The sequence below is a fragment of the Solea solea genome, chromosome 3 (assembly GCF_958295425.1).
Source record: "Solea solea chromosome 3, fSolSol10.1, whole genome shotgun sequence".
Classification (NCBI taxonomy): Eukaryota; Metazoa; Chordata; class Actinopteri; order Pleuronectiformes; family Soleidae; genus Solea; species Solea solea.
The window spans coordinates 13,212,938-13,239,180 of NC_081136.1; the positions used below are offsets into that span (position 1 = coordinate 13,212,938).

The 26,243-nt window shown below is 42.1% G+C and overlaps 2 protein-coding genes across 6 annotated transcripts; both read left to right on the forward strand.

Annotated features, from left to right (window-relative positions):
* Positions 1-142: 142 nt before the first annotated feature.
* LOC131457166 (ubiquitin carboxyl-terminal hydrolase 26-like) lies at positions 143-5,566 on the forward strand. 5 transcript variants are annotated; one of them, XR_009239990.1, is made up of 12 exons: positions 143-360; positions 498-530; positions 643-1,205; positions 1,302-1,487; positions 2,871-3,059; positions 3,208-3,339; positions 3,441-3,827; positions 3,986-4,085; positions 4,201-4,277; positions 4,363-4,547; positions 4,647-5,275; positions 5,381-5,566. XR_009239990.1 is itself a non-coding variant. In XM_058626008.1 (12 exons), exons 1-12 carry the CDS (start codon positions 334-336, stop codon positions 4,805-4,807), a joined length of 1,929 nt encoding a protein of 642 aa, XP_058481991.1. In that variant the 5' UTR covers positions 143-333; the 3' UTR covers positions 4,808-5,566. The 5 variants fall into 5 exon arrangements, 4 of the variants coding, with proteins under 4 accessions (XP_058481991.1, XP_058481989.1, XP_058481992.1 ...); XM_058626008.1 differs by having other exon boundaries at positions 3,441-3,564; positions 3,676-3,827; positions 4,647-5,566; XM_058626006.1 differs by having other exon boundaries at positions 4,647-5,566.
* A 1,580-nt stretch (positions 5,567-7,146) lies between these two features.
* per1b (period circadian clock 1b) lies at positions 7,147-25,089 on the forward strand. Its single transcript, XM_058624847.1, has 20 exons — positions 7,147-7,322; positions 14,451-15,340; positions 15,433-15,686; positions 15,780-15,901; positions 16,465-16,666; positions 16,771-16,962; positions 17,479-17,557; positions 18,026-18,132; positions 18,272-18,425; positions 18,524-18,797; positions 19,124-19,232; positions 19,364-19,520; positions 19,620-19,732; positions 19,825-19,968; positions 20,502-20,888; positions 21,376-22,157; positions 22,278-22,464; positions 22,620-22,833; positions 23,121-23,271; positions 23,893-25,089. The coding sequence occupies exons 2-20, from the start codon at positions 14,931-14,933 to the stop codon at positions 24,157-24,159; spliced, it is 4,305 nt and encodes a 1,434-aa protein (XP_058480830.1). The 5' UTR covers positions 7,147-7,322; positions 14,451-14,930; the 3' UTR covers positions 24,160-25,089.
* The last annotated feature ends 1,154 nt before the right edge of the window (positions 25,090-26,243 follow it).

The following is a 26,243-nucleotide window of genomic DNA, read 5'->3' on the forward strand; positions in this document are numbered from 1 at the left end:
ACAGTTGGTGTGTGGCTTCAAAGGCAATTGTCTTAAATGGATGTGTTGTTTGACAGTGCCTTCAAAGGCATTTATTTTTAATTCTAAAGTGATGCATTAAAGACATTAAAGTAATTAATTTAATGAAGGAAGATTTATTTTCTAATGTGCCACTGTTTTTTGGGGGGGGTTTTGGAAAGGAAGAAGAAAACAGGTCAAGAACCTGGGAAAAGGATTTGGATGGTTAAATACAGATTAGAATGTAGTATTTGCAGCATGACCTCAGCCAACTGCTGTTAAACACTACAACTTACCAACCAAAGAAGAGGAGGTGCACATTAAACCTGTGCAAGGATGATGTCCCCTTACAAACATCGAAAGGTAGGCCTACACATCTGATTTTATTTTAACGGAACCATTATTTGACTTTCTTCACTGGATTTTAGATTTGCTTATTTCCGTTAATATTCTTCTGTGAATCAGGTCTATAATATCATAATTTTATATATTCTTAACAGAGAAAATGGTCAGAATCATTCATTCATTACAAGGTATGAATATCATAGCTATATATAGTTAATATTCAAGACTGAATTAATTGTTGCCCTAATTGATGTTTGTCTCAGCTGTGTTTACCTCGATTTATGTGCTGGTACCCAACAGAGACCCAGATATGACGCTCCAACGGTGGAAGCCATGTCAGAGGCAAATCGTTTTTCATGTTCCACCACGGAGCAGGAGGCTTTTTTGAAGACTGAAGCTGACACAAGTTACTACACTGGTCTCAACCCACACTTCAATAAGAACCCTGACAGTGGAGGTGAAGAGTTGGAGTATGACGCAAGGAAACCCAGATATCACACTCCAGAGGCTGAGGATGTAATAAGAGCAAACCTTTCTTTATGCCGCGAGGATGAGCCTTATTCAGTCATTAGTGAAGCTGACTTTGACACAATTAAGTGCTCTGGCATTTACTCACTCATCAGTGAGAACCCTGACGACACTCCAGATGACAGGTTGCCAGAGTCTGATACAAGTCAAACCAGTGTCATCTTCAACCATGAATTTGCTTCTGACGCTAATGGCTCTTCAAAATGGCAGTCCGACCTAGCTGGTCATAGCTGGAGTCTACAGGCCGAGCCAAGCATCAACCATCGTACCTCAGTGAATGAAAAACTAAGTATAAGAAGGGAAAGGCTCAAAAGAAATGCGCTGAACCTTATTGGGTAAGTATTGGCAAACTCAAATGCCTGTGCCTAATAATTAGATATTATAAAAATCAATCTCCAGACTTAAATCCTCTGCCTTTTTGTATTCTCCAGAGGTGATGCGGTCAAACTTCAATTTAATCACAGGGTTAATGGTTGTGTCACATGGCAGCACAAACTGACCAGGTATTTTAGGAATCTTGTGGCCAAACAGAGCTTTGATAGACTGTCCTCGACTGGAAGTGATGAAGAATTATATATCAGCATGGAAGAAGACAGAGAGAAGCTGCAGCCTCACTGGTAAGCTGCGGCAAAGTGACTGAAACACTAAATCTGTGTCTGAGAGTGGTTCAGAGGAGGTTGAGCATCATTGTACATCTGCAAGACAACTTGCAGTTCACTCTACGGCATTTTATCACGACAGCAAGAACATGATGATCAGGGCTGGCCCAAGCCTTTACCGGGCCCTAAGCTGAATTTGATTTGGGAACCCTCTATTGATACAAATGTACCAGTATAAATTGCATGAATTATACTTGTTTTATCTACACCAAACCAGTGTCAATCTTTTTTCTTGTTTTTACCTTAAAGGGCAGTAAAATCACAAAAGTGGCCCTCGTATTAATTTGCACTTTCATTTTCAAGGTGAAGCACTTTAATGTGGTGATATAGAACTTGAATTAAACATGTAAACCAGTTTAATGGCTTTTAATGGCTTTCAAATCTTAGAGCAAATGTGTACTAAATGAGCAATTGCCAACTGCGAAATAAAACCAAATAACTTAAGCTCAACACTTTTTAGATATTTAACATTTGTCATGTTGTGTTTGTTTTTTCTTCACACACTATCTACTAATCAGGGAGCCAAGCAGCTGTTTAGTTCACTTATGCCTTGGGCCGACTCTGATGATGATCAGTAGATGATGAGGCTTGACAGTTATGTGTTTTCTGTAAATGACAAGATAGAGAGAGAGTTACAGTACAAGTAATTAAACATGCAAGCAGTGTTGAGCAGGCCCTCAACATTGGTGGCAGCTGTGCACTATCGTTAACTAATTGCAGAGAAGGGACGTGGTTATCCAGCTAGGACAACCTTATTTCAACTGGTCAATATGTTACCAACTAAATTAGTCTTACATTTCATTACATTTCCTCCTTGTCCACATTCATTTGGGTCATTGTGGCGAGTGAGGTTGGGAATTCCATCTGCTTTTGAGACAATTTTGGGGACATGAAATCACCAAAAATGGCCACAAAAATCAAAACGGCAAACTTCCTGTGGGAGTTACAGCATTGCTCAACAATATCTGATACACATGCCAATAGAATTCGGTACCTGTAGGACTAAGGGTTCCAGGGGTTGACTTTAGGGGGTGCTGTTGGTCTATTTTGTAAAGTCCATGGCTACCAGCAGTAGAATGCATACAAATTCATTGTTAGTAGTGTGAGTTTTTATCACATATTCAAACTCCCAAAAAAGGCTCTCCCTTTGGTAAATGAAGCAAAAAAATGAGGGACTTCACATTGCCTTAGTGCTCGGGCTTAATATTAACTAACATGATCACATTTTACAATTATCAGTGAGGTTGCAAACACATAATACTCAATGATACTAATTTTGGTGTAGATCTGAGACACAGAGAGAGCCCTTACATGCTATCCTCCTCTTTCTTGTATTCCCAGTGCTGAGGTGGTGGACCTTCGCTTGCCTCTTGATGCTCATGACTTTTCAACCTGGCAGTACAACTCAACCGATCATGATCTGGATGAACACGCTGAGTCACACTTTGACAGACCAACCTCCTATGAACATTATGAAAAACCATACTTTGACATAAAAAATAGCAACGATGAGGAGCCATTCTGTCTTGGGTAAGGAGGACGAGGGAAAATATTCAAACAAATGCTGAACGTTGATATTTTATTTTGTTTCTGCATCTTTGTGAAAAACTAAAACAAAATTCAAATGGCTATTCAAACAATCCCCAGAATAATTTTCTGCTTTTTTTTTGTGTTCAAGGCTGCCAAACTTGGAGCAAACCTGCTATATGAATGCCACTCTGCAAGCCCTCCTGTCTCTGACACCGTTTGTTCAGGAGGTCAGCAAGCAGAGGAAGGTTTGGAGCTATTGTCCCACCTCTGAAGTCATGAGGTACAATTCTGAACAGAACATAAATTGGTTTGTGCACGAATGATTCGGGTGAATACAAATTGAAAGAAACACCTGCCTCTCTTCTCATTTGTCGCTTTCAGGTGGTTTATGAAGGTTAAATGTTGCCGCTTCTCGAATAACAACAAAACAAAGACATACATCCTGGCTGCCTTTAAAATGATTGTTGCTGCGTTTAACCCAGAGTTTGAAGACAGCTTTCAGAAGGTGAGTACAGTTTTAGTGGAAAACACACCACATAGTAATACACTAAACTGTACATATCCTATGATTGTTACTTCCACCTCCCTCACACTCTTTACTAAAAACATTTTGCAGGATGCACACGAGTTCCTCACCTGTGTGCTAGACATGATGAAGTCTCAATCAGTCAAACTTCAGAAGTCCGCATGCTTTATGGGCCTGAGTTACACCTGCCCTGTAAATGCTCACATCACCTTCCAGATGTTGAGCACCAGGACCTGCACAGGGTGTGTGTCTCAGTCAGCTTGATATTCATTTTGACCATTCAAAGGTCTATATGTACATCAACTGACATCTTTCCATGATATTGTGTGGTATAAAACCTCTCATTCATGATGTATTGTCATGGACTAAGTGACTTTTGAATTGTTTCTTGATTTCAAAGATGTGGAGTCCAGTCATTTAAAAATGAGGACTACATCAACCTTGCCCTAGACCTGGTCCCTGGAGGGTCACTGAGTGATTGTCTAGAGGAGTACCTTAAAGTATATCAGACATTTATTCAACAAATAATACACTGAAAGTAAAAAAAAAAAAAGTGGTTGACTATTAATTTAATAAAAAATTAAAATAAAACAAAAACCCTGTTTCCTGTTGCAGGAGAGTGAACTGGAGTATAAATGCGAGTGCGGTGCTGAGAAGTCAACACTGTCTTCTTCGTTCTTGAACCTACCAAAGTAAGTGATACACAGTATGTCCCAAAGTCAGGTGTTGTCTTCTGTCAGTTTGTGGTCTAACCTTCTTCCCCACATCTGCCAACAGTGTGTTGATCGTCCAGTTGAAGAGGTTTACCTTCACTCAGTTATGCACAGGGATTAAGTTGGATAAACCCGTGCATGTCCTGCAGGACCTGGAGGTGAATCCTGGCAAATGTGGCTCCAACATCCAAAAGACCCATTACTGTCTGATCAGCATCATCAGCCATCTGGGCAAAACACCTGACTCTGGTAAGGCAGACTCGCATATTAAATCAGGTCTCAAGGTTGAGGAGTCCATTGCCACTTCAGAGGCACCATTAATATGCAATTTTGCACGTCTCCTCGCAGGCCATTATGTTTGTGATGTCGTACGAAGAGATACTTCAGGTGTCTTGACAGACGATTGGCTGATATTCAGTGACATGCAGGTCTGGGAGGCGACGGGAGCCTCGATCTGTCAATGGCGGGAGAGAACGGCCTACCTGCTCTTCTACGAGAAGACCCCTTGACCCTTCCTGGACTTCCTGGTTCTTCCTCGCCACACGTTTTGCCAGACGAGTTTTGTGTCTAACTTCTGGTGGAAGAGGAATAATCAGGAGACACTCAATGAATTGCAATGTTGTTCCAAGGAAACATGCCTGTAATGAAATACAAATAAACAGGAGAAATCCCAGCTAATGTTTCAAAAGCCAAAACATTTACCACTGAACCATCCAAGCACACCTATGGTCAATTTCAAGTGTCCAATTAACCTAGTCCCCAATGTGCATGTTTTTGGACCGTGGGAATCAGAGCACCCGGAGAGAACCCACACAGAAAGGCCCTCAGTCAAATCTGGATCCGAACAGCTAACCTTCTTGCTGTGAGGTAACAACGCAAGTCACTGCACCATTGCATGTCCCAATGTATTGACTAAAAAAAGTGGCAAGCTGTTCCACAGCTGAGGTCCCGTGACTGCAAAGGTCACTTCCAAAATGGTAAACACTTCCTGTCTCCTAATAGGCGAGGTTAAAATTATACTAACTCTAAATCTGTGTCACTCCATGCAGATTTTAAGTCATCACTCTGGTTTTCTGCCTCAGAAACTCAGCATTCACTCATGAAGCCATGGACAAGATAACCTGTGAAAGTTCAAATGGAGCATGAGACAGAGGAAGAAAGGAAGCGGGATGGTTGTTGGTACCACACAGGCTGGTCTGAGTATTCATACCCAGCCATCTCAAATTCAAAGTGCCTCTATTGTCAGTGTATCATTAAAAGAAATGTCAAAAACATTTGAGAGTGCTCTTTCTTTAAGGTTCCGCAACTTACTCATCCATCCATCCACTTAATCCAGAGTAAATACTAAGTAGAAAACCAATGAATACATTTAATAAATTGAATTGAATAATAGCTGCTAGTTTTGATGATTGCACATGAGTATAAGTTAAACCTTCAAGTTTGCTATTGCTTATAGAGAACAGGCATGGGAAATAGTAAATATCCAGTTTTCTGGATATTCAACATAATAGGGGGCAATTTTAACTTAAATTCCTAATAGTCCTAATAAAGTGATTGATAAATTTGTTAAGACACTTGTTTAAACACTTGAGAGAGAACTCATCTCTCCTGTCACTTTACTGCTTGGTGACCTAACACAGATATTAATGTTAATTCAGCTGATTAGATGCCTTTTGATTAACTGCTGTGGTGCAGTGTAAATATGTGTTGCTCAATTTATTGTTTGTGTACAATTCGATTACAGTAAAACGCCCACTGGGGGAAAAAACGCACCAGCAGCCACTTGCATGTGTCCTACATCTGCTCTGTTTACAGCAAGCCAACAACCACCCCGCCGGCCGCGTGCTGCTACAGATTGGTAGCAGAACAAATGACGTCACTGTGCTAGAAGCACGTTGAAAAGAGCATGCGATGCCTTGCTGCTGCCATAAGTACGAGATAAAAAGCGCAGCACAATCAGCCCTGTGTGGCTCTGTGCTCTGGCAACTAGGTTCAGTCGACAAAATGGGGAAGACTGAAAACTGAGCTACTGGTGTTGTTGAAAATTGAGAAATAAAAAGTAAAAATGCATAATTAAAAAGCACAAACAATCCCTACTTCAACTCCTGATGCAATGACTAGTTTTTGTCTCTAGCTTTGACTGCATCTATTAACAGTGGATGAAGTTTGCTTATGTGTTTGTTGTTCCATATTTAAATTTGAAAATATTTATTTTCCTGTCGTGGATTATTACTGTGCATAATTAATTATCGTCATTGTAGACAAATAATGGTTGCCATGGCAACCCAGTATTTCAGCACATGATCGGGTAAAGTCTGTTTCCACTATTGAGTAGGAAGACAGACGTGTTCTGCTAACTTCATCAACAAGCACAAGGTCCATCTCTAGTGTCTAGTGTAAAAACACTTTGTATATTGTATATCTTATGAAAAATATATATAATATTAACGAAGAATGGAAAACAGTAGCTTTGATGCGGACTCAGGATAATATAATATAATATAATATAATATAATATAATATAATATAATATAATATAATAGCTTTGTAACCACAATGAATGCTACTGCGATGCTAGTACATGTGTTACGGTGAGCTCATGTAGAGTCCAGCAGTGTGCGCGCGGGATACGCCCTCTCATGTCCCAGTGTGTTTAGAAATGAACTCAGGACCGCACACTCTGCAACGTGATCACCAGGCCCCGTGCGACTGACCCCGCCCACTCCAGCCAATCAAAACGTACCAGGGCGGGAACAGGCGGGGACAGTCCCTCGCCTTGTCCAATCAAGGCGGCCGATTCAGTATCACTTGCTAGACCATGCACTGGCACGTGTGTCACTGCGTGTAAACTAGTGTTGGAGGGAGGGGAAAAACACGTACACACACACGCTCACAAAATGTCTACAGAGCAGTGATCGAAACAGTGACAGTTGATGCCACCGGGATTTATGCTGTTTCTGTGAGGTTTTCCAGTATTTTGCTGTGGAATTTCGAAGCTGTTATCGTGTTGAAGCGTCTTTTTAGGTAAGCTGGCCATACTTTGTGCCGTAGTCATGTCTTAGGCGGTTGCTTTGTGGCTAGCATGTTAGCCGTCACTGCGGGCTAACTGTGTACAAAACAAAAACATTTGTTTACACTCTCTTTTACTTACGCTATGGCACATAATCTAGACCTTGCATGTGCGGTGAATGTATTTATAATGCTTACATGTTAAACCTGCGTTATTTTCTAACCATTAGGTTCACATAAACGGACGCCATTATGATAACAACACATTTATTAAGTATTCAGCCAACCGCTTGAACGCATAAAAGACTCTAAAGGTGACCACATTCAGCTTTAATTAATTTAAGATCTGTTTTCTTGAACTACTACGCCTGGTCAGGTTTGACATGCATGTGGACGTTGCACGATGAAGTGAAAAGCCAGTAAAATGTCCGCTCCTCTGCTTAAAAAACTGGAGTGACTGTGACTCATCAAGTAAAAAAAAGAACTCAATCAGTATCAGGTTATTGGCAAATAGATAGCTATAGCTATATGTATATAACATGACATGCATATTTTCAATGCATTAAAGGTAAGTGTCCTCTGGTTACTTTTTGTCATTCATGTTTACCATTTATTTTGAATTATTTGTTTAAATATTGATCTTTCACAATTTTGTATCTTGCAACTTAAGAAAGCACTAAAATGGACTAAATGGGTCTCCTGAAAACAGGATCAAGCATCATTACAGTCTTCTTCTTTCTTCATATTTGATGTTTTCCTTGTGATCCATTGTTTTGTCATGGGTTGGCTGGTGTAGGTGCAGTGGCATTTCATGTTCGGTGAAAGCATGCCACCTAAACATGTAAAAAGCATTATCTACACAGGTGTCATATCATAATTTACTGCAACTGAAACCAATTTGAACACAAGGCAGGTATGAAAGTCAAAAGGTTCACTGTGCAGGATTTAGTGCATCTGCTGTTAAAGTATTGCCTCACACTCCCCAATCAAGAATAGAGAACACATGGGAAACATTAGAACACAAAAGGTCATCTCTATGGCCAATATTTCTGTGGTTTGTCTTTTCTGGGCTGTTCAGTCTGCAACATGGCAGACTGAAAGATCTAAGTGAGTCTAACACCAAAAGTGGTATCTTTTTGGTATGCAGTTGATAAATGGATCACTGTATGATGGTGATTTCTACAGCTGCTCTCTAACCGTTCTGTTCTGTTCATAATTCTTAAAAGAAAATAAATTGGAAGATCAATCAATTGTCGACTTGACTGCATGAAAACGGACTGCTTGCCCCACAGTGAGTGAAAATTAAAGTGACACTTAAAGTGTATTAATAAGCAAATGAGAACTGACTGTTCTGACACCACTTTGCATGTGTGACAGTAGAGGTGGCAGATGACTGGCAGTGGCAGAGGTGATGTGATCCATATTTAACTTATTATCACATGAATGTGGTGACTGACTCAACACATGATACAGCGTTAGTTATTCACCAGCAGTGTCTAGTTTGGACTCTTAAGCAGAGCGAAATCACCAGTGGTGACATTCAGAGGCAAAAATAAAACTTGATAAGCGGAGTTGTCTCGATTTCATTGTAGCTATCAGGCTCTGAAGAGACACATGAATTTCAAGAATAGTATCTTGTAAATTTGCGCACAAGGCCCATTAGTTGTGCACTCAAGATAAACAAAAACAGTTTTTGGGTCTTCAGGGATATATTACACTAACTTAACTCTGGCTCCTACATTAACTATGTTCACAAGATAAGACCAGATTCGCAATTTAAAGTCATAATTTAAAACATGAACATTCTGACATTTGCTCAGTGGGTGACCAGATAAGCTACTTACCAAGTTTAACAGTTTGATACAGTGACACAGAAACATCTGGCCGTAAAGTTGTAAAGTGGCTTAAGACCAATAGGAAAAAAAGTTTGAATAAAATCACGAGACCCAGATGGTAGGAATAATCTCAGTTTTTACCTCAGAAAACCTTTTGCTTCACTGTTGCTTAATCACTTCATCATTGTATATTCAATATTCTCCAATGAGGGTATTGCACAGTTGGTCTCACTTGGCTGTGTGACGGTGCTACAACCAGTGTTTTCTTCACTCTGCATTTTGATTAACCTAGTTTAGAGACCTGTGGAGCAGCATATATGGCAAATTGAACTTTGAACCAAGACAGAGCTATGTTGTACATTGTGTTTTTGTTTCTGTGCCTGAACAAGGCCACAAAACACACACTTTACAAAATAAGTTGCATTCAATGACCCATAACCCAGTGGTTTTAGGGGGCATAAAGGCATAAAATAACTGGATGATACTGTTGTCCTGAGACAGAGCGGAGGGGATAGGAGATAGGAGTCGCAATCAGCTGTTTATACATTATGTGCCTGGACTGAAAGTCATAACAAATATTAAGCGCTGTGCTTTGTTTATCTTCTTTTTTGGGGAGGCTATACTCCAATTAAGGTTTGTTTGACTTTGAAATAGTCTGATTTTATTTAGCCTTTATGAAGCAGTGGTTATATCCAAAGTTGCCCGTAGGGCTCAACTTATAGCATTTTTTCTGTGGCTAATTCTGATTTTGTTGTCTTCCAACTGATACAATATAACATTTTGATAGAAGCAACATGTGCACAAAATTCAGCATTTTCTGTTTGCATTAGAGTGCACTTTTATATATCTTTTGAAAGAAAAAGTATTCACTGATAACTGAATACAGGAAACTGGTCAGTGTAAAAAAACTAAACATTGTCAGATATTTGGAAGAAACAAAGTTCAAGTTTGCCAACAGGTTGGAATATGACTGAAAGCACATCCATGAGAGTGTCCATGAGAATTCTCAGAAGTCAAATCTACTGCTCTAAATACTCGGGTTTAATGCTTTGTTTCTTTTGCTCAGGTCGTGAGGAGCGCGTGTTTTTTTTTTTTAAGTCTCTCAACTGTACATTATGTTCAGCGTTCAGCCGTCCACACTCGCAGAACGTGACCTGCGCTTGTATCCGCCCTTCGCTTCCATATTCAAATAGGCAAACATTCAGGGAGGAGTTGAGACCAGTGTCTCATACAGCACTTCGAGTAGTCAGTGTTGAGTCTGTGGGCCGGACTCTCCCCCCTCCCCTCAGCCTTCACACAGCGCGCTTTCTCATTGGTCCTGCGAGGTGACCAATCAGCGACAGGCGAGACTTGCGGAAAACACTGCCGCGGACACGTGCAGAATGTACACAGCGAAGCAGAGTGGAATAGATCTGCTGTGTAATCGCTGCTTCACATACACTCACCGCACAGTGGTACGAGGAGCAGGGTGCGTTTATGTCTCGGATACGAACGGAAGAAGCGACTCTACTTATTTTTAATTGAATACGTTTGGATAATTAACAAACACACCAACGTTGTGACGGGGCTTTATGGTGTACGGAGGAATTATTGACACATGTTTACACACGGAGCCGCGCCACACCTTCCTGAAGTCCGCAGTCAGTGCAGCAGGCAAGTGTCTCATGTTTCTGTGTGTGCTGATAGTTTCGCCTTCCCTGTGGTAATGTACAGAATGTACAGAATGTACAGATGTCTCAGATGCCAGAGGAGCACATTGTTAGTGTTCCATAAAGAAAAGGGCTAGGCAACTCGTGAAACCATATAAATATATAATATCATATTAGCATTTGTGGAAGGATTTGCATCACATTTGAGATTCTTTTTTTAATTTAAAAAATAAATAAATAATTATTAAAAAAATAACTAAAGTCACATTGTGTTAAGCTCTTAAGGCCACACCTGTCCTTTGCAGTGCATCGCATGTTCATGTAAAACACTTAAATTTATTTTGAAATTAAACTTTTTCAGAACCCAAGGTGATGTCTTCAAATGACTTGTCTGACCACTCCACTGCCCCCAAATATTGAGTTTACATGATGAAAAAAGACAAAAAGTCACAGCGGGAAGTATTTTTATTTAAATTAACTTATTTAACTGATGATTTACACCTATGATCAGATTGCAATCGGATAGCACCTGACCAATTGTAATTACAGGTGTAAATACAACCGAGGATGGATTGGTATCCAATAGAGCTGGAACAATTAATCGATTAGTAAATGAATCGACAACTATTTTGATGCTTATTTTCTTTTTTTTGTCTCCCAATGGTCCTAGTTTTTGTCAGTTACTTGGTGTGGTTCATATGTTCAGCTGGAGTTGATATCAAGTTGATTTGTACACTGTATTTACAGTCAGTGGGTTCTGAAACAGAGAAAGAATCAGATTAACACTTGTGTCTTGTGAGCACCATAGTGAGCAGATTTCTGGCCAACTGTTTGAATGGAGCTCAGCCAAAGTCAAGTGAAGAGTCTGTTTCACTGACAATAATGTGGTATGACTGTCACTCAATTTACTGGTGTCCCTTGTCTCTTGTTAACTACTACAATGATGTCTTTGTTTACTTTCTCAGGTAAAGTAGATAACACCCACGGTTGTTCAGCCACTGTGACCCTGCTGGCACCAGGATCATAATATGGGCAATCAAGTTCACTCTTGCCTTGTAAAACACATGTTTAGGGACAGTATGTCATGATACTGATGTTGTAATCAAATCAGTATTGAGGAAAGATAAGATGCATCATCCAATCCAATACAGTGGACCAGAAGAATAAATAAAAGACAATAAATAAATAAATAAATAAATAAAAGGCATAGAAGCTCACAGGGTGATAAGATGCATCTAAAGCTAAAATAAATAAAATTATATCAAAAATAATATGGATAAAAATGTGGATATAAATGACAATAAAAGCAAGGCCAAAGCAGGCCAATGAAAACGGGTCAGTTTTAAGAAAAGATTAGGACAGGGAATAGGTCTGTTTGCAATGGCAGATCATACATCAGTTATCCTTTATATTAATTGCATAATTGTAACATTTCAGAAGACACACCAGTGGAACAATGAATAATCTGCATGTCGACGTACAGCACATCTGTGTATTAGGGATGAGCCTATATTTTGCATGATTCAGTATGTACTTTACAGCCAATCTTGTAATATTGTACACACATACCAAGGGTTAAATACATCCACTCAAATCACTGCAGGATTACATTTTTAAGGGTTTTATGCAGTTTTGCTGTTCAGTATTAGCTTGATATCAACCGAGTCCTGGGTCATGGATGTTGCTGTTGTGTGTCACGCCTAAACGTTTCAAATGTTTTCCAGCATTCACTGTTATTTAGTCAGCAAAACATGTGAGATCAGGTTTCGCACACTACGACAGACACCGTCTTACATAATCATAGACTGGTCTTACTGCCTGCAATTTCTGTAAATAATTCAAGTGAGTGGGCAGCATAGTGGCTCAGTGTTTTGCTCTGTTACCTCACAGTCATTGGTTCAAACCAGCTCCAGACAAAGACATATATGTTAGGGGAACTGTAAACTTAAAAGCTGCATATCTATGTTGGAAACATTTTTTTAATATTCTCATCCTTACAATAGAGCATTGCCCAAGTCTACTGGTTAAGGTTGATGCCCATTTTTAGAAATCAGACTAGCTGCTGATGACATATAGTTGATACAGATTTTTCTTTTTGCCCATTTATTTAGTTTTCAATAATTTTTTTTACTGTTTAATGATAACAACTAACCCCAAAAAAATGCTTAATTTCAGGAATCAGTTAATACAGTTATGTGCAGAACTTTCAACAAAAATAATGGATGAACTAAATATTACACACATGAAACAGGTAATTAAAAATAACTAAATAGCTTGTTTTGTTTAAAAACACTCAAACCAATTAATCGTTATCAAAATTGTTGACCAATTATTTAGTAATTGATAAATTCCTAAACTTAAACTGAACTGTAATTCTCTAAATGTGCCTGTTGGTGAGACCATGAGCATGACCTAAACCACACTAGTTGAATGCAGCAAATGCATTGAATCTGGGGTGAGGGCACCTTCTAAACAACCACTAAGTAGATGGTTGGGCCAAAATGGCACATGCAGGTGTTCCTTTGCCTGAGTACAATACATCTCCCCCACTTTCACCCACGGCCGTATGTCTTTGCCATCACCCATGGAACTATGCATGGATGCCAGCCTGACACGACACCCACCAACACCCTGCTTGCATATTTAGAAATCGCAATTGCTCCTTCCACCAACTGGCAATCAGCTGTAGCTCACACACATTTTGTCAACCACAAGTGGGCATCATCCATCTAAACTCAAGTAATCCTGTTTAGTATTTTGTTGCAATAAATGGAGCATCATGGCACACCTGAAGTTGGTCATCGCTCTCCATCCATAGTTGCTAAGTTTAGTCATGTCTGCGTCATGAGTTGCATTTATTATAAGCTAATAAGCTGGTAGCAGCTGCTCTGTATGCGTCCACTCTGCCATATTGGGTTATTGCGTCAGTACAGCAAGCTGAGGTATATTTGACCTCTCAATGCAGGCACATACTTAACCTGTCCTGAACACGTTTTGCACCAGTAGCATCACCACACACCTGCAGCAAAAAGGGGGCAGCGAGGTGTATATAATTGAAAGGATTGACGAATGTGGGCTGGCCCGTGTTGCCATTTGGTTGCGTCTGCAAGGCTTAAAGGATTATTGGGTTTCTCCCTTACCTGAGGAATAAAAAGTACTAGACTTTCACTTGCGTAGGTGGTGGCCATATATACACTTTGAGATACTATTCAGAAGCAGACCTAATTTATAGCTGCTCTCTGATGTCAAGCTTTGTCCCCTTCGGCTGGTGTTCTGTTTGTTTTGATTGTCCTCTAGGTTAAAGGGGACTAAGCTATGACGACTAAGAAATGTCCCTTTTAATTAGGCATTAGTGCATGTTCTAAATCAGATTCATGCATACGCATGTAGATAATCTGGGAGAATGCGGTCGATGCACACTAGGACCACACACTCTTTCATTCTTATAAATCTAGTCTGCATGACAAGGCAAGGAAAACATCTCATGGCCAAATTTGAACCTCACTTTGAAGGCCAACATGATAAACTAATAATAAGTTATTATTTTTGGCTTTTCATAGCCTTAGTCCTCGGGGCACACTGCTAATGACAAGCATGTTTTGATCTTGCAACTAATATTCTCATTCTGTCTGTTTCTCCCCCTTTTTTAATCATTTTAGGTGAACTTTAGCACCCAGAGCAACACATCTCAGAGGACACGAAGAGACCAGATACAGAGTGAAGATACTGTTGGCTTTCATCAGAAGCCATTTTTCTCACTCTCTCTCACAAGCTCTCATCCCATCTGTTGAAGCACTTGAGCCAAGATTGTTTCATAACCACAGATTTCATCAGTTGTCTACACTTCTGAGTGACACTTGTTCCTCCAAACACTTGAAGAGTATTTGTTGCCTTTTTGGTTATTTGGATCAGTTTTCAAATATCAAAAACCCTCAAAGAAGGGTTTACTGCCCAGAACTCTTTCCTTTTACACGTTTTTGAATCAGGACATGAATTTCTCTCCTTAGTTCTTTAAAATTTACCAACAAACAACTATGATTTATCTGTGGATACATAGTCCCACTTAAATTTAGGCCTTTCCTTATTTTCCTCCTCGGCTGACACTTTACCAAGCTGTATCAGCCTCATCCTACTCTAGTATGAGTTATGAGAACTCTACATCAATGCCCAGCAGCAACACTCGAGGGCGAGTGGCTGATGAGAAAGACAATGACCAGGAAGCTGAATCAGAAGGGTTAAACTGTCTGAAAATAAGCAGTGGTCAGCGCAGCACCAGTGATGCCACTTCAGAGCAGGGGAGTGCAACAGGTGGAGGTTCGTCTCCCAGCAGTGGGTCGGGATCTGGAGGTCTCTCTGGAGACCAAAGAGCGTCCAACTCGGATGATATGGACGGTCTCTCCAGTGGGAATGACTCTGGGGAGAGGGAGAGCGAGGGTGGCATGGAGCGAGATAATGGGTCACGTGGACGCCAGTCAACACGCAGTTTCCAAACCTCCTCAAATGGGAAGGACTCTGGCATGATGATGGAAACGACAGAGAGCAACAAAAGGTAAAAAGAAGAGAAAGCTGAATTGTTCACAGATTATTTTTGATGTTCATTTGCACTATTATGTACAAATGGTCATTTCCTCTATTTTGCAGCACCAACTCCCAGAGCCTCTCACCCCCCAGCGGCTCCCTGGCCTACAGCCTGCTGTCGACCAGCTCGGAGCACGATCCCCCCTCCACCTCTGGTTGCAGCAGCGACCAGTCGGCGAGGGTCCAGACCCAGAAAGAGCTGATGAAGTCCATCAAGGAGCTGAAGCTGCGTCTCCCAGCTGAGCGCAAGACTAAGGGTCACTCCAGCACTCTAAATGCGCTCAAATATGCACTTCAGTGCGTCAAACAAGTCAGAGGTGAGGGTCTGCTTTTTGTGTAGATTTTCTTCTAATCAGAGCTTGTGTTATAGAATGTACCCCCTTAACCCTTTTATATATTTATTTTTGCAGCAAACCGGGAGTACTACCACCAGTGGAGTGTGGAGGAGTGTCACGGCTGCAGTCTGGACTTGTCCACCTTCACATTTGAGGAGCTTGATAACATCACCTCCGAATACACCCTCAAAAACACAGTGAGTTTATTCTTGCTATTTTCTACTAGTAGCTGAACATGCTTAATTAATTGCCCCTTGAATTAAGCTCAGTATCGCACATGTATAATTCAAGCCATTTGTTTTCATCTTTAAATAAAAGCTTAATAGTTTGACACCTCAATGTTCTGACATTTGGGCCACTTCCTGGCAAGATATGCTGCTGTTCTTCTTCAAACTGTGCTGAGAAAAAGCTGGTGTTAGTTCATATGTCAGCTTCATTTGGAAAAACATAGGTCACAGTTGGATTTGCTCGATGTTACGTTTGATTGCGATTTAGAGTCCATCTGATGTGCTTGTTTGAAATATTTGTAATAATCGAATACACTAAAGCACTTAAGATTGTTAACAGCTTACAATAAATCCTTATTTTCTCCGGGAACTTTAGTTTGGCTCATGTCCAGAAACACCCCTCTTCACACTTTCCCAGGATGCAGTAAAGCTGCCAAAAAATATCTTTGCCAAAAGAAAGGTTTAACCAACTGATTTATTGGGAGAAGCACATATCCATCAATTCCTCTTTCTCCCTGTTTTTTTTCCCCCAGGACACGTTCTCTATGGCTGTGTCATTCTTGACAGGGAAGGTGGTATATGTATCACCTCAGGGATCATCTGTGCTGCGTTGCAAACCCGAGTGTCTTCAGGGGTCGGTGTTTTCTGAGCTTTTGGCCCCACAGGATGTCAGTACCTTCTACAGTGGGACAGCACCTTGCCGCCTCCCGTCCTGGGCCTCCTGCATCGGGTCTGGTAAGTCTAGTGATAGGGAGGTTTAGCCAGTATGGTGTTTTTCTTTTGGTCTTCACTCCCCCAGAACCATCTTAATTTTTTCCCCTCATGCTCTTTCCTTCTAGCCTCTCCAGTGGACTGCACTCAGGAGAAGTCTATGTTCTGTCGGATAAGTGCTGACCGGAAGCACGGTTGCGAGATGCGCTACTACCCGTTCCGCCTCACACCATACCAGCTCACACTTAGAGACTCAGATGCTGCTGAACCACAGCCCTGCTGCCTGCTGATTGCAGAGAGGGTCCACTCTGGATATGAAGGTATTTGATAATATATTGTATTAATCTGTGAGAATTCTGTTTTCATGTTGAAAACCCATGTTGCAACCTTGATGAAATACAGATTTGAAATACTGAGTGTTTCTGTTGGTATGTCTCATATCTACTACTACCCAATCAGAATAAAACGTGGATTAACATAGAACTAGTGCGGTACCCGTTCCATATTTTTTTTGTGTGTGTGTGTATTTTTGGTGTGTTTTTACTTCTGTCCAGTTTATTTTAGTTTTTTTCACACCAAACATAAACACAGGTATCATGTGTCTTTGTTGTGGCTGTGCAGCATTGATAATGTAATGTCAGAGTAACCCATGTGTTACTAACACAAGTATCAGCTCAGCTCGTGTCATAGTTTTATGACTTTGCTTAAAATCAGATTTACCTTTACCTTGCATGATATAAATCTTACAACTATAATAATTCTTAAATATTCAATTGACTGAAAATGAGCTGTTGAAACGTGCCCTACTTCATGTGCATGTCGTTTCTGCCTACCAGCTCCTCGCATCCCTCTGGACAAGAGGATCTTCACCACCAGTCACACTCCTAGCTGCCTGTTCCAGGAGGTCGATGAGAGGTGCGTTGCCCGTCTTCTGATGTGATTGCTTACTGCTGCGTCGCCTCTTGGCTGCAGTATTTCAACAGAGAAAGAGAGCAAAATCAGACTAGTTACAATCAGGAAATCACAACATTTCAGAAACACCCAACAAACACAATCCACTTTAATGTATAACTTGAGTTTTTATGAAACAGCATTTTTTGCATTGGCTATTCTTTGCAAAACTAGTTTTTATTTTACATGCATTTTAATTTCCTGAAGACTGGGTATAACAGCAGTATCTTTGACACACCAAATATTGGTGCTGCTGTTGAAAAGTTCTATCGACCCAGGATGCTGCAAGCAAAAAAACATTTGGAATTAAAGTTTAAACAAATACATTTTATATTTTCATTACTGTTCATTAACATTTCTCTCTTACGTCATGTGTATAATTCCATGTAATGTCAGATGTAATATCATTGTATTAATAAATTGTATTTGTAGGGCTGTGCCATTGTTGGGATACCTGCCTCAGGACCTGGTGGGAACCCCCAGTCTGCTCTATATCCACCCCGAGGACAGGCCCATAATGGTGGCCATACATGAGAAAAGTAAGTCCATAGAAGTGCAATGGCTGTTGCGTTCCCTCTCACCTCAATCAATTTTGAGGTGAAATGGATCACTAACTGTGTACCATGTCTACTTGTTCCATTTCTGTCATAAAATATCTACTCTGTTCTGTCACCTCAGTCTTAAAGTTTGCAGGCCAGCCATTTGACCATTCTCCCCTGAGGATGTGTGCCCGCAGCGGGGAGTATCTGACAATCGACACCAGCTGGTCTTCCTTTGTCAACCCCTGGAGCCGCAAGGTGGCGTTTATCGTGGGGCGACACAAAGTCCGAACGTACGTTTATAATTTGAATTGCTTTAAAACGAATGCTGCTGGGTCAGTAACATATTAACTAGTTAACCAATAACATGTCCCTCTTTTCTTGTCTCCAGGAGCCCTCTCAATGAAGACGTATTCACTATGCCGCAGAATCTTGAGAGTCGGGTCACCACGCCAGACGTCGTCCAGCTGAGCGAGCGGATCCACCGGCTCCTGGTGCAGCCGGTGCACAGCGGCAGCTCTCAGGGCTACAGCTCGCTCGGGTCCAGTGGGTCACGGGGCTCCCGTCGGTCCCACCAACAGCACCCGAGTGCCTCAGCCGCCTCATCCAGCGACAGCAATGGCCCCGCCATGGATGAAGCTGCTGCTGTCGTTCTGCACAAACCTGTGAGTCTGAGCAACAAAATAATACAAACATTAAGAGGTTTTGTTTTTGTCTAGATTAGTCAGTTGTCGCGCACACACCGTAATAGTCATCTCACTTAAGGTCCAGTTTGTAAGAATTAGTCATGTCTAATAGTGAGTGCAAATTGTAACAAATGGAGCAATTCTTCACTCACTCCTTTTCCCAAGTACATCAGGAACCGCATTGGCCAAATGCAGCTTGCCTGCTGTCAAATGTCTTATTTATCATACGGGAAATGAATGAAGTTGAACATTCATGCCACTGTCAAAATCTGTATAGTTAACGGAGTCTGATGCTGTTTTCCCAGATGACGTTCCAGCAAATCTGCAAAGATGTTCACATGGTCAAATCTAATGGACAGCAGGTTTTCATAGAGTCTCGTAACCGACCAACTCCAAGAAAAAACACCAGCTCAGGTAAAGACACGAGAACAGATGATGTTGCTCATTTGCTCTGTTATAATGTAAGAATTTAGATTCAAAATTTTTTGTCAGTCAAGCTAACCACCTAATGGCACAAATGTTATTCTCCTGGTCCTCGTTTCCAGGCACAACTGTCAAAGCCATCTGCAGCGACCCCATCAGAGGTCTGATAGCAGATTTGACCAGACCACCCAAAGCCTTGGTCCCTGCACCGCTTATTCAGAAGGAGCCGCCCACTGGCTACTCCTACCAGCAGATCAACTGTCTCGACAGCATTATTCGGTGCGTGTTCTGAACCTGAACCTGTCCATCATCTAGTCATATTTTGTCTGTTTGTCACGATCACCGACTCATCTTACAATTCATTTCGCTCGCATGCAGGTACTTGGAGAGCTGCAACATTCCTAACACAGTTAAAAGGAAGTGTGGCTCCTCCTGCACCGCTTCCTCTACGTCTGATGACGACAAACAAGAGGCTTGCGGCAACAACAAAGGTACTTTCTAATCATAATGACTTTTAACCAGTTCTACTGGGTGAACAGTATTAAATAAGGCTAAGGCTTTTTGTTGGTGTTTGTTCCTGCAGGTGGTTCAGTTAGCATCGTAGGTGAACCACCTCTGCCCCCCCTGACCATGGCCACAAAGGCAGAGAGTGTAGCCTCAGTCACGTCGCAGTGTAGCTTCAGCAGTACTATCGTGCATGTGGGAGACAAGAAGCCTCCCGAGTCAGGTGGGCATCTTCATCACTCATCTGTTTCCTATAGTTTGTTATTCATCAGGTTTGTATGCGGTGCTTGCATGTTTTTCGAATTTAAAGGCCTTTGATATAGAAATGCTAATGTTCAGCAGCTACTCATCTTGCTATCAGACTAACCAACTATGCTTAACTTTCTGCTTTTAGTATTATTACGCACAAATCTGTAACATCATGACGAACTGCAGAATGTAATGTGGAAACTTAATTTTTTTCAAATCAGAGTTCATCCTGGGAAGTGTTTCAGTGTTCTCAGCAGTTTCCACTTAAGTTGGATAAAGTTAAATGCAAAGGCATAAGAGCATTCATCTTTAAACAAACACCGCTGTCTAAAAACTACTGTCTATATTGTTTGCTAACATCAGCTGCAAGCATGTTGCCAAAAAAGTGATGAGTGCATTAAAAGTAAAAGCTTTTGTTGTTCCTAAATTAAACTTTTCAATCAAAAAAAAGGCGGAGATGGATATTTCATGTCTTCTAATACTCCCTATGCCGCTTCTCTGTCACAGACATAGTAATGGAGGAGGCTCCAACTCCTACACAAGCCCTTACTACTACTACAACAACAACAACACCAACTCCTCCCCACAGCAGCGCACGACATGCTGCACACACGGCCATCACTCCTCCATCGCTGCCACCCCCTCCTCCCCCACAGTCTCTCCCGCAAAACTCACAGCCGGAGAGGGACAGTCGAAGGAGTGGAAACGTTTGTGGCAGCGGAGGTGTAGGAGGAGGCCGAGGTCTGACAAAGGAGGTGCTGTCTGCCCACACGCAGCAGGAGGAGCAGGCGTTCCTCGACCGCTTCAAGGACCTCAGCAAGCTGCGGGTTTTCGATCAGACGGCATCGTCGACGGTGCGATGCCACGCCCCAGCTGGCAACCCTCTGTCACGAGGTACAGGCACACTACACCCACCAGTATAACACACACACACACACAGGTTTGTGCAGCTATTCCTCTCAGGACACAACATTGCCTTTGATTCATTTGGGCAGCATAAACAAAGGTGATCCCTAACCTTGACTGTAACCAGTTTATGTCTCACTCTAACCTTAACCCAGCCACAATTCAAATATTATCCCTAAACTTAACCAGTTTCTTAGAAGGTTTTGGTCTTGATGAGGACTGCTGGTCCAGATAAGCTCAGTGTTTATGCCAGAACGAGTACACACACACACACACACAGGGATGTTTACGCAGGGACTCGGGCTCCATAAATACCAAATTTTCATGGAAAGTCTACTCTGCCAATATTTTATTCATGATTGTGGTTTGCAGTGGCATCATTTTCTTAGTCTGTTTCATATTTTTTCCATAAAAGAAAAATTAGACGGTCATGAATTCTTCGATTTGTAAAATGCAACCACTCGTGTCTTTCCAGGAGTGCGCTGTTCCCGGGATTACCCTGCTGCAGGAGGCAGCACCGGTCACAGACGAGGCCGCGGAGGAAAAAGACTCAAACACCAGGAGTCATCTGACCAGCACAGCTCTCTGGGTCGGAGCGTGAACCACCAAGACCCCAGGATCAACCCAGCCCCCATGCCCTTCAACATGCCCCATGGACCCCCAACAAACTCCTCCTCCTGGCCGTCTGTAGGCTCCCAGGCCAGCATTCCCTCTGCCCCATTCGCCCCCGGGATGCTTCCAATCTACCCCGTTTACCCACCGCTCGCACAGCCATTGCCCATCCCAGACCCTTCGCGCTTCCCCGCTACCCAAATAGTTCCTCCCATGATGGCCCTCGTTCTGCCAAACTACATGTTCCCCCAGATGGGAGCACCCATCGCTCAGCCAGGTGCCACCCCTGGACACTTCTACAATCCTAACTTCACACCTTACCCCAACATCGCACCAGCCGCTGTCCCCACCGTCATCCCCAACCCACTGCCGATTCCAGGCACCTGCGTCCCGTCTCGTAGCAGCACACCACAGTCCTACACTCAGACGCCTGCCGACCGCGACGGCGCAGAGTCCCCTCTCTTCCACTCCCGATGCTCCTCCCCACTCAACTTGTTGCAGCTTGAGGAATCACCAAGCAACCGGTTAGAGGCGGCCACGGCACTGGTGGCATCACAACAAACCACGCCTTCTGCACAGGGCGGGGCAGCTGGGGTACAGAGCTTAGCCAACCAGGGAAGCTCTGACGATACGTCCAAGGAGAATGTAAGTTATTAAAGGGTGTTTTCAAAGTCTCAATTACAAAATTCTTTCTAATTTCAAATTCTTGGGAAGATAAAGAAAATTAAGAGTCTCTCTCTCTGCACCTGTTGATTTTCCCATTAGGGTGAAGCTAATGAGTCCAACAACGATGCGATGTCCACCTCCAGCGACCTGCTGGACCTGCTGCTGCAGGAGGACTCCCGCTCAGGAACCGGCTCAGCTGCTTCTGGTTCAGGTTTCTCTGGAACTAGGTCCTCAGGTTCAGGCTCTGGGTCCAACGGATGCAGCTCCTCTGGCACCAGCGGCATCAGTGAGTTATAGTTAAAAGGGAACATTTTACAAAGGCAATTTTAATAACATGTTTTTTTTTTAGACTGTTAATTTGGAAATGCAGGATTGAGTTTGCCAAATTCACAGCTTGGCGAGCATAGACTTATCCTGCCTTATGCCTCCTCGTCCATGCAGGCAGAAGTCAAGACAGCCACACGAGCAAGTACTTTGGCAGCATCGACTCATCAGAGAATGACCACTCTCGCAAACATCCAGCAGGGGGCAGCAGCAGCGCTGGGGGAGACGGAGGCGAGGAACAGTTCATCAAGTGTGTCCTCCAGGACCCCATCTGGCTACTGATGGCCAACACTGACGACAAGGTCATGATGACCTATCAGCTGCCCGTCAGGTATGATTAATCTTGATTATTATTTCATCCTCTTACATTTAACCTGTGCTGTACCACTGTTGAGGTTTTAAAAGTAAATAAAATGTAACTTTTTAGCTCTTTCAGATTGCATTTAGCAGGAAGCAGTGCTTTAGGAGTTAATTTTTCTTGCATTAGCATTTATAATAAAACTGCATTTTTCAGCCTTAAAGCACGGCCAGCAGGCTATGACGCGTGTTTGCACGGAATATCTGATGTTCTGGAGAGACAGCAGATTGACAAACCACCCTTTATTCTTGTGTAACCAGGGACATGGAGACGGTGCTGCGAGAAGATCGCGAAGCTTTGAGGAACATGCAGAAACACCAGCCGCGCTTCTCAGAAGAGCAGAAGAGAGAGCTGAGCCAAGTTCACCCCTGGGTGCGCACAGGACGCCTGCCGCGAGCCATCAACCTCTCTGTGAGTTCACCTGCAGCTCAACTCGGAGCCACAGAAATGTGTCAAACCAAAGAAATCCATCAAATAAAAGGCACTTTGCACGATACCTGGAGATAACAGTGCTGCTATAATGATAGGACTAATGATAAAGAAACAAATGCTAAATGGCAAATTGTTAAACCGAGTACTTCTGCTTACCTATAGCAAGTGCACCAGAGAACTACAGTGGCCTTTACATACAGGAAGGATGTCATAGGTTGTTTTTGCAATAAGCTTGTGATTCAAAAAGCTGGCGCTATAGCTCATGCAGAAAAACAAATGCATCATTTTCATTTAAACTATGGCTGATGTTTTGCATGTTTTGCATATTGGCTGATGAATTTATCGTGCAGCCCAACTGTGACGTTAATAACTAGCAGAAAATTGCTAATAATTGAATTTCAACGCGTCCTCTGTATTCACATCATCGAGCACATCAAACAAATTGTTAATTTGAAGCAGACGTGAAGCATACTCTTCAAAAAGTGAAGTTTTGTCACTAATGTGTAAGCTCACATTGACTAGATACTGGTTCAACTGATTGATTTAAAGGCTTTCAGTACTGAAATGCTAACAGGAAACAATGTTCCTCTGTGTTGTCAGGGCTGTACGGGCTGCAAGTCTCCACCCTCTGTGCCTCCCGCCGCCCCCTTTGATGTGGAGATCCACGAGATGGAGCTGTGTGGCACGCTGAAGCCTCAGCAGGATAGTGTCGGCAGAGGCTGCAAGAAAAACCTCTCAGAAACGGCCATGGATGAAGTTCATCCAGACGATGAAGAGGAGGAGGCGGCAGAAGAGAAAGGAACCACAACACAAGACAACAACCAGGACATGACGGCAGTGGCTGTGGAGGAGAAGACAGAGCCGTAGCCGCGGGGGAGTCAACAACTCACTACGGTGGTGGCCAAAGACAAAACATCATCATGAACTTTTTTAGACATGATGTGCAGAGAACGCGCACTTTCAAAGGCTGATTTCACCTTTACACAGTGTAAGACGTTTAAAACGGGCTCTGCTGGGACATTAAAAGGTTTCTTGCTTGTTGGGACAGGCAGGAAACTTGGCCGAGTTGATTCTTTACAGAGTCGGACTTTGATGGCGGCACACCAGGCATGTTGTAGGACTGCAAATCCAAATGCCTTGGAAACCACACGACACACTCGGATTTAGGGAGTGAAGCAGGACATTTCTGTTTTCTCTCAGCTGTTCTGTTCTTGTGGTTTTTAGCATATTTATTTAAGTTGTAAAATAAAACGGGACTCAAGTGAATGTGTTGAAGAAGAAGACGACGGCGCCTTTACATGAAGATGGATGTGCTTCACCACAGTGTCCTCTCCCCTTGATGTTTATATCTCTCCTGTTCAGGGTTCACCTGTGACTTTTACCTTTTAGACCACTTCTCTTTTATTGCTGAATTGAATTATAGGACGAACTATCAACGTTCATCCAACAGAGAAAATGTACAGTGAGGAGCAGGTTATTTTCTAAACATGTTTATTTTTATATTTTTCTGGTTCCAGGTTTGATGGCCCAAAAAGAGTGATTATACTGTACACAAAATAAAAAAAAATCCAGGATGTAAAGTCGTATTTGTTACCAGTTCATGTTTTGCTGTGACCGTACAATCTAGTGCAAAGTACCTTAATTATGGGGCAGCATGGCAATCTACAGGAGTCTGCGCGTGAGATTGTGCATGCGAGTGAGGAACACTTCCTCACAGGAGCCGCGGCTCCTTCAGCAAAGAGGGAGACATTTTGTGTCGCCAGTACTTGCACATGGTCACAAGAGGATTCAGAAAGAGGTGGACAATTGCTCTTAAAAAGAAAAAGAAAAAACATCTGTAGAGTTCAGACAGTATTTACTATTTTCTCTCTGCCTTTCTTTTCCGCTCTCCTTCCACTCTGTGGCACTGTTCTGGTCATGTGATATTCTATGCTTGGCGTCAGTGGTCTGTGCGACAGTTTCTTAATATTTTTGTGAAAATCTTTGTACAAACAAAATAAATAAATCACAATAAATGAGTTGAAAAAACTTCAAATTTGATTTTTTGTTTTTCCCCCACGCAGTTCATCTGATTGCTTCACAGTCTTATTTTATTTTTGGTGGGTGTTTTGCAGCCGTTGGCCTGGATACTCACTCACTCACTCACTCACTCAAGTGTCCAGACCGAAGGGGAAGCACAGAGCCGATCAGGGCAGCAGCCGCTTTCCTCGCCCAACCACAGTCTCCCTCTGTTCTGCTGTGGTTTTTACTCCCGAGTGGTCACCGCAGCCTAAAAAAGACAAAGGCATGCCCTCGTTTATGGAAACATAAAGCATCAAAGTTGACTTCACTGCTCGTTAGAACAATGTTGACAGCGATTGGCAAGTGTTTTGAGTCACATTATGTGAATTAAAAACCTCTTCTAGACAACAACAAGCAGTGGATCACTCTGTGCCCAAAACTGTGTAAGATATGTACAACTGTATTTTCTTGTATCCGTGCGTCTATGTTTACTTTTCACAGGCCCGCAACATTTCTATTTTCGGTCACTGCATTTTTCATTCTTTCCTCACATCCCAAACTAAACACTTATAGTTCCCACTACCACAGATTGTGGGGAAAGGAAAGGAATTTAATCTACATGATTATCCTTCACTTTCTCTCCAGCAGACTAAACTGTGCATGTGTGCCCAGGTAGATTTAAAAACTGGAGTCGTCGGACCGCGAACAGCTCTGTGAGGTCACTTATTCTCTTCTTTTCTAAATTAAAACCGCTTCATATATATAAATATGTATATGTTAGACATAAAGATATACATGTCCACTATCCTATAAGTGAGAGGAGGTGAATTATGAAAGTGTAATTTAACAAACTGATCATTTCTTTCAGAAATAACTGTTCTTAATCCCGTCATTTATGTAATCTTAAAATGAAGATTTTCTTTGTCATTCATTATCTACCAAATCACATA

Coding starts and splice junctions, on each gene's coding strand:
- LOC131457166 (XM_058626006.1), top strand. CDS start 334: ATGATGTCCCCTTACAAACATCGAAAG. Junction 361..497: donor CCCCTTACAAACATCGAAAG/GTAGGCCTACAC, acceptor TATTCTTAACAG/AGAAAATGGTCAGAATCATT. Junction 4,278..4,362: donor TCGTTCTTGAACCTACCAAA/GTAAGTGATACA, acceptor ATCTGCCAACAG/TGTGTTGATCGTCCAGTTGA.
- per1b (XM_058624847.1), top strand. CDS start 14,931: ATGAGTTATGAGAACTCTACATCAATGCCCAGCAGCAACACTCGAGGG. Junction 15,341..15,432: donor ACGACAGAGAGCAACAAAAG/GTAAAAAGAAGA, acceptor TCTATTTTGCAG/CACCAACTCCCAGAGCCTCT. Junction 22,834..23,120: donor ACCTATCAGCTGCCCGTCAG/GTATGATTAATC, acceptor TTGTGTAACCAG/GGACATGGAGACGGTGCTGC.